The sequence below is a fragment of the Labeo rohita genome, unplaced genomic scaffold (assembly GCF_022985175.1).
Source record: "Labeo rohita strain BAU-BD-2019 unplaced genomic scaffold, IGBB_LRoh.1.0 scaffold_1730, whole genome shotgun sequence".
NCBI classification, from domain to species: Eukaryota; Metazoa; Chordata; class Actinopteri; order Cypriniformes; family Cyprinidae; genus Labeo; species Labeo rohita.
In genome coordinates this window covers 4,462-15,029 of record NW_026127924.1, presented here as the reverse complement: position 1 = coordinate 15,029, position 10,568 = coordinate 4,462, and the positions used below count along the sequence as shown (strand labels likewise).

At 35.1% G+C, this 10,568-nt stretch overlaps 1 protein-coding gene across 1 annotated transcript; it reads right to left on the bottom strand.

Annotated features, from left to right (window-relative positions):
* Positions 1 to 3,341: 3,341 nt before the first annotated feature.
* Positions 3,342 to 6,891, bottom strand: LOC127158854 (uncharacterized). The gene is made up of 5 exons (XM_051101821.1): positions 6,675 to 6,891; positions 6,031 to 6,354; positions 5,292 to 5,639; positions 3,765 to 4,045; positions 3,342 to 3,366 (listed from the first exon to the last, which is right to left on the bottom strand). Exons 1-5 carry the CDS (start codon positions 6,751 to 6,753, stop codon positions 3,352 to 3,354), a joined length of 1,047 nt encoding a protein of 348 aa, XP_050957778.1. The 5' UTR covers positions 6,754 to 6,891; the 3' UTR covers positions 3,342 to 3,351.
* Between the last annotated feature and the right edge of the window lie 3,677 nt (positions 6,892 to 10,568).

Genomic DNA, 10,568 nt, shown 5'->3' with positions numbered 1-10,568 from the left:
ATCTTTCTTTGTGTGTGAGACAAAGCGACGACTAGTCATGTGCCTTCACACTAGAGTTTATGGTTTGTCAAATACAGGTACGCTGCGCATCCATTTAGATTAACTAAAAAATAAAATTATAATAATATAATAAATTATAGCAACCTGCATTTTGTCAGTAATGGTAACAGTGTTGTAACGGGAGAAACAGTAATTAATTTGATTACTTGTTACTGAAAAAAATAATGTTGTATGTAACGCTGTCATTCCCATCACTGTGACTCTGTGACTGCTTATAAGACTGCAAAAATACGATGTCAATGTGATCTACACAAAAGGAAAATTTATAGTTGCTGCAGACACTCTCAGGATCTCATTTCCTGCCTCCCCAAAGAACAGACCAAAAAAGACCATCCAATATGGATGGAACTTTAAACAAACAGTTACTGTGAATGCAGAGCTAAGCCTTCAGTAGAAAATGACATCATCTTCAAGTAAAACATTTATTTTTTTTTTTCTAGAAAAGTTCAAGTGGGATTTTAGGAGAGGTGAAAGCAAAAATGCTGCAAAAACTCACGCCTGGAGACAGAGTTTGTGTCCTAAACCTTGCAACAGGCACGTGGACACAATAAGATTGTGTGGAAAGAGAACTAGCTCCACAGCCATACGAGGCTCAGACAAATATTCTCGCCTTTAAATTAGACACACTCTGTTCTCTTTGGTTCTTCCAGTTATAGCAACTATTGCAGCATGAAAAAATAAAGTGCGTCAAGACTAGGGTGACCACCTGGCAACAGGGCTGTTGCGGGACATAGATGTAATTTTGCGGGACAATACGGGACACATGTGAGACTGATACATTTTCTACTGTTATGCTATGTAAATACTGATTATATCCATTGTCATATGAGCGCGTTTCTTAGAGTAAAGAGAATCCACCTGCGAGAGAAGAGATTTGTGCTTGCGCATTTTGATGCGCCCCTCATTACAATAATGTGCTTTAGACATTGGTCATTAAAACAACACCACAGAAACCGCCTCAAACAAACTATTAAAATGAGAAGAAAGTCGCGTCTGAAAGCTGCATTGTTTTTTTTTTTTAATTGGTTAAAATGAATGGACAATATCATGTTTTTCTGTGTGCGCTTGACCATTTCCGTCAGTGGTTCTAAAACACTTGATAAGGTCCGCAAAACCTTTGCACAGAAACTATGCTGCAAAAAGAATAAATAAAAAGCTTTCTTAAAAGAACGCATGGATGTTTTCTTAATATGATCGCTAAAAACCATGATGAAAATGCGGGACATTTTCTCAATATGCGACATGCGGGACAAGGGGTGAAAATGCTGTGCGGTACAATGCAAAGAGGGACAGGTGGTCACCGTAGTCAAGACCAGAGGTCGCGTTAACTGAAAACTGTCCATCATTGACAGAATTTTTTTTTTATCAGTGACGGAAAAATTTGAAGGTCGTCTGTCACTTTGACAGATTACACTGAGGGTGATCTACTGTAACTTTGAACTTTAATCCCCACCCCTGTCCAGTTGGTGGCTAGTGCGCTCTAGTGTAGCAGCAGAGCACTGGATCCAGAACAAAAATGAAACTGTCACGAATGTTTTGCTATGCGTTTGATTACGTACAGCCAAGTACACAGAAGCTACAACAATCTATCGTGCCACATTAAAGAGCGCCAAAATGGTATTTATTGCTGGAATTTTCTAATGAAATGGACATAATTTTAAAATCTGAGGCTTTGTTTTATATCAAAAGTAAAGCTTAGCCTATTGTATGGGAGGCACACTATGTACTGATCGTTTATCAACTGAAAACAGCATAGACCAAAAGATCAATTGAGATTTATTAATCAATATTGGTTCATAAAAATGAGAATATTTTAACATCGCTGTCACTGTGGGGTGTGGTGTTGAACATGAAAAGTTACGCAGTCTTATCTGTTCTCTTCAAAATAAATGCATAAGCCTATCGTTCTGTAGGTTCATAATTAAAAATTTAAAAAATAAATAAATAAAAGCAATTAAATGCGTTATTTTAATGAAAACAGAAAATTAAACTGACGGGTAATAATAGTTAGACAATGTTAAAGTCTAACGCAACCTCTGGTCAAGATATACTGTTTTAATGGTGCAAACCAGTAAACTGATGACCGTAAACTTCACACTGCATGATTAATTTAAATACTCTGCTCCAGTCTGCACCAATATCTTTGTGGTTAGCGCGTCGACTTGTAGTGCCATTGCGCTGCGGGCGACCCGAGTTTGAATCCCGGCTTGTGGACCTTTCCGGATGCCACCCCTTTCTCTCTCTCCCACTTTGCTTCCTGTCCATCTACACTGACCTAACCTATCCAAATAAAGGCATAAAAACGCCTCGGCATAAATACTTTGCTCCAATGAATTTGCATTTGAAATGGAAACTCCGACAAATGCATATGCAGTAAGGTCAGGGGCAAAAACAACTGTTCATGCTTTTTCATCGTAAATTTTTCACTGTAGTAAATCCTCAAGAGGGTTTGCCCTGGCGCAAGCTGTTAGTAAATCTGGCCCATGTTGTTTTGTTTGATAGTTTTTGTGCATGTAAGCTGATTTACAATCTTATATTATTATGTAAATTAGCTGTGTGTATGAGATACTTGCATTCTGTCCTGGTTGTGTAGAGTTATTACGGCAACAGTAAACGACACCAGCAGTCACAGCAGCAGCCACCACCAGAAAAACACCAACATATATTCCCACAGACGGACCTGATTCTGTAATGATAAAGACAGACATATATAATTACTGAAGATGGCCTCATATTCAACCTTACTGGTATTTTAAAATGCTGTTTAAACCTTTCTAATTGGATCAGTTGTATGATACTGATTAAACTGATAAAAGGTTTTTGAACAACAGCAATTAAAAAAGGCTACAGTGCTATGAATATTATTTCAAAATAAGTCAAAATGTAACTGAGTCCAACTGAACACACAAGAAATTTGGACATTTCTCAAATGCACCAAATTAAGTAAATCATATTCACCAATGACAGCAACATGGAAGCTCTTAAAGCTACTGATGCTGCTGCTGCGGCGATGACGACGACGAATGCTGCTGTTTATCTCCAGTTTATAGATTCCAGATTCTGTGGTTCTGATGTTCATGATGGTCAGAGATCCAGTTTGATGATCCAGCTTCAATCTGTCTCTGAATCTCTCATCAGCATCTTTACACTGATCATCCGAACAGATCTTACTAGGATCTCCACTGATTTCAGAAATGCAACTGTCATTAAAATACCATGTCATGAAATAATCTGTGTTTATTTCACCAGGACCTAAAGTGACAGATTCTCCCTCCTTCACTGGCGTCGTCTTCATTTTTTCTGCCTCTGCACCAGAAACACAAATACAAAAAAATAAAATAAAATAAATAAATAAATCTGCTATATGTTGTGGAATTATGAAAGAACTGTGATTGCACACACTATTTCAATCTGAAATGGTTATAACACATTTTTTATTCTTATTTTACATAAAATTCTCTCACTTTGCATCCCCACTGAACTAAAAAAAAACACCTGATTATGAAATAATAGATGTGTTTAACAGCATACAATTTATGATAAGAAACTGTGGCTTTTTATGAACCAAAATTGTTACAATTATTGGTTTACAATCATCCTTTTTATGCTGATGTTTATAATAAACACATTAAACGCATTATGTGATTTAAATGTACATAGCCAGACTTGCCACAAACAGAAACACTGAAGATCTTGTCACTGACATTGACGATCTGTAGCAAATAGCGTCCAGAGTCTGTGATTGTGATGTTTGTCACGGTCAGAGATCCAGTCTGATGATCCAGCTTCAGTCTGTCTCTGAATCTCCCATTATACTGATCATCTGTAATAATACTATTTAGATATCCATCGATTTTGACGACTTGAGTGGAATTAAAATACCAATTAATGATGTCATCTTGGATTTTATTAACATCAGTGCGTAGCGTGACTGAATCTCCCTCCATCACTGACACGGACTCATCTGTCTCAAAACCAGAGGCTTCTGAAGAATAAATGAACAGTGAGATGGATGCGTAAAATTTCTGATGCTTGGCAAAGCATTGTGTTGCTAACATGTTTAAACACATTGCATGTATGTTTCTTACACAATTTTGCACACTGCTAGCACATTTTACATTGCTTGCATGATGCATGATTTAGCATATCGCTAATATGCTGCTAACATGATCCCATATGGGCCATTCTACAGGACTGGTCCCAAGTCAGAGTTGGAAATGCCCTGGGAAAAAATAAATAAAGAAAGAAAGAAAGAAAAAAATGCATGTATGCAAATATTCAAGGTACACATTAGTGATTATGCAGTTAGTTCTCATATTGTATTTTCAGTAATTTTTGGAATATTTGTCCCCAATTTTGTCACTACCGAAACACAGTGATGTACAATTTAATTAGGATGATTATACTGACCTTATACTGACCTATAGTTAATGATTACACTGTAACTAAACCCATTCGATTTTAGCCGAAATCTTATTGTAACTTGGACGCTGAGGCAGAAGTTGAATCCATATGCGGAAGTTTATTAGAAACAGCAGCAAACATAAACGTGAAAAAAGGCAGAGGGTCAATAACCAAATAAAGCAGTCCGAGAATGCAACAGTCCAAGGGATAATCTGTGAGGCAAGCGTGAGAAACCAGGCAAAGAGTCCAAACCTATAAATCAGTCCAATCAGGCAAATAATCCGACAAGGGTAATCCGTAAACTCGAAATCCAAAGACAAAGCAAGACAGCAACAGGTAATCAGACAGAGAAATACACAAACACTTGGTAAGGCAGGAGAAACTGGCAATACTTCACAAAGTATAGAGCACATGGTCAGTCTTTAAATAGTCCCAAACAGGAAGTGACAGTAGAAGCAGCAGAGGGAGCGTGCAGGCAGTACTAGGGTGAGGGCTCCCTCTGCTGGCTTGGCATTACACTTATATTTAATCGACTAAAACTAGACTAAAACTAAAACAGTTCCAGTGACTAAAATATGAGTAAATCTAAATTAAAATTTGCTGTCAAAATTAACACTGCCCTCCTCTCTTTATTCAAACTGAACACTTTGAATCTCATCAATTCTTCATTCTGCTGACACTTTTACCCAAACATCCCAAGCAATTCATAGCACACAATGGCAGGTTTATTAGAAGGACACATTAGGAAACCAGCAAAACAGTATGCAGAAAACAGAGATAAATTGTTGCTTTGGTTTAAGGTTTGGAAGAGGTTAAGTTACACTTACCAATGACAGTAACACTGAATTTCTTAATACTGCAGATAGTGATGCGTCTGCTGCTTATGCTGATCTCTAGATGATATAATCCAGCATCTGTGGTTCTGGCATTTGTGATGGTCAGAGATCCTGTCTGATGATCCAGCTTCAGTCTGTGTCGGAATTCTGAGAATTGATGTGTACACTGATCATCTGTACACATATTACCGGGACCTCCAGTGATATTAGTGATGTCAGTGTCATTAAAATGCCACGTCACTGAATCAATTGGGTTTTTTATGACACCAGGATCTAAAGTGACAGACTCTCCCTCGTTCACTGACTTCTTTATTTCATCTCGTTCAGCAGCAGGAACACCTGAATCACAAACCAAATATATAATATGACAACTGTTTTAAACGAACCAAAAACATTTGCCCATTTGGTGCTTTTAAACATTTACACACTTTATCACACTTTGATTTCTTAAGGGAAAAAAGTATGGTTTTGTTTTTGTTTTTTGTTTTTTTCACTTTTACTTTTACTTTAAACAGATGATGAGAATGAGAATGAGAAGCTGTTTATGTTGAGTTTACTTTTATGAATCAAAACAAAAATCAAAACAAACAGCTCACAAATTGAAAGTGTTTCTTTTAAATCATGTTGTCCTGTGTAATAAAGCAAAGCCTGACATTTATACAAATTCTACTTTTACAGCAAATTGCTTTTAAGGAAATTGCCTTTACTTTAATATTCATTAAAGACTCACCACGGACAAAAACACTGAAGGTCTTTTCACTGCTGCTGCTGTTGATCTGTAGTTTATAAACTCCAGAGTCTGTGATTCTGGTGTTTGTGATGGTCAAAGATCCAGTCTGATTGTCCAGCACCAGTCTGTCTCTAAATCTTTCATTATTATCATGACATTGATCATCTGCACAGATGAGACTGCCTTTAATTTGAACTACACAACTGTTATTAAAATACCATTTTATACTTTCTTTGTTTTTTTTTTTAACACCAGTGTGTAGAGTAACCAAATCTCCCTCCATCACACACACCGAATCTATGTCTGTATCAAAACCTGAGACACCTGGAGGGGAAAAAAAGCGTCATGCAGTTCATTAAAACGCCACAAGAGAAATTATACAACAAATTATGATAAAACAGCCATCAAGCATGTCTGTAATAATGTCCCTCTTAATTATTAATGAAGATTATTGAAAGAGATGTTTTCTTAAACGACGCCATTTTTACTGCTGTAGTTTCTGTTGCCACAACTTTAGAAACATGTATAAAACTAACATGCAGCCGCTTAAAATGGAAACAATTAAGAAATAATAATGGAATTACTGCCCCGAATTCCTGTTCGGGAGAGAGATATACATTTTAACAAATAAGTCAACGTCTTACCATGCAGGAGTACACTCCCTATATGCAATATAAAGAACGTCGGTCCTCTGAAAAGTAATGGATTCTGTAGAATAACCATTGTTCATTGCGCTTTCAGAAGGTATTATTCTCTGTTCCTACGCCGACCGCTTTTGATAAATTGGACATTGCAGATGATGATCAAGACTCCGTTAGACTCCCAAGCTGCAAAAACCAAACTCGACTTTGCCTCTTGTTCTCCAAGTAGATATATTAGATTTGGGCGGAAGAACTGAGCGGTAACTTCAAAAGGGAGCGAGTCTCCACCACCCTATCTGCTCTAAATAGTTTTGAAAATTACTACTTTCACATATAATTTAGAATTTCTCTCATATTTAGAATTCCATGTAACCCCAGAAGAATATGCCTCTGTAATTTGAACATTCTCTTCTAATGTGTCTTTATGTAGAGGTATTTCATACTCTAAACATGCTTCTTTTCTTCACCCTGCTGACACTTTCTATGGCAGAATTTGCTTTTCATCTAGCAAAACAAAACAAAACAAAACAAACAAAAAACAAAACAAAACAAAACAAAACAAAAAACAAAACAAAGCAACAACAAAAACTAAATAACAACAACAACAATACTAATAAGGTTATACATTCATTATTTCAAAAATAAATTGTTAGTAAATCATGTGTTATTTTCTGTTGGTCTAAGTTATGGAGGAAAGTTTGGGTATGAAATATCTCATTACAAATAAAATGAAAGAAATTTCATTTAAGATACTGCACAAATTTTACCCTGATAAGCATTTTTAACCAGATTTATTGAAGATATAGATGTAAATCATTCATTTAGATGTCAATCGTACATCACACCCAGAAACATACCTCATATTTTCTGGCATTGTCAATATACAAAGTCTATGGTGGGAGATTTCTAAATATATAAATGACAAAGTGTTGTCCAACTTTCTTTTACTATATGAACATATGAATAATATTTGGCTTTTTGAACTATGCCAAGAAGTTGGAAAATGAGGCTTACATTATCAATCTCTTTTCATATTTATTGTTGTAAATTCAGCAATCAGAAACCTTTTTTTTCTGTGGTACTTAAAAAATTAGATATTAGATAAGTACTATTAAGGAGAGTACAAACAAAAAAGCTGTAAAAACGGCGTATCTGTTTGATATATTTAAGTTATTGTGATTTAGCAAGGCCTGACATTTCTTTATTTTATTTTATTTTATTTTATTTTATTTTATTTTATTTTATTTTATATTTTACTTTATTTTATTGTTGTATGTATTTTATTTTCTTGTATTTATTTTATAAATTATTTTATTTGTTGGTTCTTTATATTCTTGTATAGTTTATGTACTTTTGTACATAATACATATATGTACTTTTTATATCTTTTTGTGTATACCATTGGCACTTTTATGTTTGTGTTGTTCAAGCATAAAAAAAAAAATAATAATAATGTATGATTCAGAATTACTTCCAACAGAGTTAAACAATAATAGTTTAAAAAATATATATAAAAATAAAATAAAACATTGTTATGTAATATACAGATATGTGTAAGATGTGAAATGATTTCCTCATGAATTTAAAGTCCAGGAACTCTGACAAAACAGATGCCATGCAACAAAACAATAAAACTAATCTGGAGAAGAGATCTTCAAAGAGGGCAAACAACACCACCCCTATTGCTCATTTACAACCCCCTTCCTCCCTCTCCTCTCCCCCCCTGCATCTCACACGTTTCCCCCAAAAGGTTCCACTGAAAGTCACTAAGAATGTCCATATTCTACATGAGTTACACTTTGTGAATATGTTGAACTTTCCCTTTCATGTTTGGTATCGTTTTAAAGGTCTCTGTGCGATTGGTAAAATGGTCTCAATTTCACAGAAGTCACTTATATTATGAGGAAGACTGAACACTTTTGTAGAATTGTGTTTTGCTGCTGAGGGGTGTGTTTTCCCCTTAGGGTCAGGTGAGAATCCCAGCAAGGTGTGACCCTGGGTCACGAGATCTCCTGACAAACCAAAAGGTTTTTTATGTGTTTACAACTGATTAGAAGATTTGTTTGTTTTGGTCTGGGTATATAAGCGAAGTGACAAAACATTACAAAACATACACTGTGTGTGAGAGTCTCTGGAGCTTTGGCTCTAAATCTCTCACACACTGCTGTGTATCTCTAGGCGGTCAGGTATGCATCTCTCACTCTTAGATTTATCTTTGAGTAAATGATGTTATGTATTTATTTGAATTGGAACTAAATTTAATTCTGAATTGGACTTTCATTGTTTAATTGTGTAATTGGCGTGATACATCTTACCTGACAAATAAATTGTTATATTTAATTCAGTCTGATCTCTTCTGAAATCATTATTTCTAGTAGATTAAAGTGTAGTCTGATATTTTTCACAAAGTCTGCGTCCAGGATGGTCACACCGAAGTACCAATGGTTGGACCATGGGGAACACCATTAAGGGCTTCCGTTTTCTGACTGTCACTGGCTTAACACGTTGTAGTTCTCGTGATTATAGAAAAATACACTTTATGGTGAGGACTGCAGGGTGCAGTCTGCATAAAATGTATCATAACCACCCCTCAACCTCTGAGTAAGCCCAGAACTGGCGAGTTTGTGCCATGCGTTCACTGTTGGCCAAGTGAATTGCAAAGCGATATTAGGTCCTTAATAAACGAATAATTGAAAGTAGGGGATTTACAGAATAATCAAGTATCTGAAGTAATACACATTGATATTTGTGGTCAGCCTAAATTAGAGTAAACACCTAAATTCTAACGATCATATGAAATTGGAGTCAGATTAAATATGGAGCTAGATTAAAAGTGAAACTAAATCCTGATAAATTAAGCGAACTTTGCAGATGCGCTGTGAAAAGACCGAACACGCATTAAACCTTCAACCAGACAACTGGACTCCGCATTTGGGCCAGTGGATGGATCTTTACATATGCTATGTTTCTGCTTTTATTCACTGATATGCAATATCAAAAAGTTGTTGATTGACAGACTGCTGCTCTTATTGTTTAGACCTGGTTGTGGTGTCTAACCATGATACCACTCCGTTACTAGAGTAACGTGCACTGTGAAACCACCATATGATATAGTGTACCATCGCTGTTTTGTTTTATTTTACGTTCTAAAATAATTTGTTATCCTGTGGCTCCCTCTGGTGGATATTAATTGCTGTAAAGTTGTGTTTATACTGGATATGAAGATGAAAGTGACGTGTTGCCAACTGTGGTGACACGAAGCAATGTATTTATTTATTTATTTATTTATTTATTTATTTATTTATTTATTTTGTTTGTTTGTTTGTTTGTTTGTTTGTTTGTTTGTTCGTTTGTTTGTTTGTTCGTTTGTTCGTTTGTTTGTTTTCTTTTTTTCCCCCACAACATATGATGTGCCATAAAACCTAAGCTGGTTGGCTGGTCTTAGTTGTTTTAAGCTGTTTGGAAGTAGCTGGTTTTAACTGTTAGACAGAGTTGTTGACTTAGTAAGCCTAGTAAGTCTGTTTATTGGCAAAATACATATTGTGATTTTGTAAACACAACATTTAATGTTTAAGAACAACATTTAAAATAAAAACAAATTCTCGCAAAATCATTATGTTTTAAAATCATTATGTTTTAAAATCATTATTATTATTATTATTATTATTATTATTATTATTATTATTATTAAATATTATGATGTTTTTGTTGTTGTTGATCTTTAATTTTGTTTTTGGCAATGTCTAAGCCAGTAATATTTGTAAGAATAGTTGAAACTGCTCTGGAAGTGTTATAGGCCTAAAGTTACATTCTTTTTATACCGAATTATTGTTATGTCTATGTCTAGCTGTTGCTGTTATTTTATTTTTTTAGTAATACAAATTGTTATTAGTTGTA

Excerpts from the sequence above, each read along its gene's own strand:
- LOC127158854 (XM_051101821.1), bottom strand. The coding sequence starts at position 6,753 with ATGGTTATTCTACAGAATCCATTACTTTTCAGAGGACCGACGTTCTTT. Across the intron at positions 6,355-6,674 it reads AGGGAGTGTACTCCTGCATG|GTGTCTCAGGTTTTGATACA; the intron begins GTAAGACGTTGA and ends TTTCCCCTCCAG. Across the intron at positions 4,046-5,291 it reads ATTCAGTGTTACTGTCATTG|AAGCCTCTGGTTTTGAGACA; the intron begins GTAAGTGTAACT and ends TTTATTCTTCAG.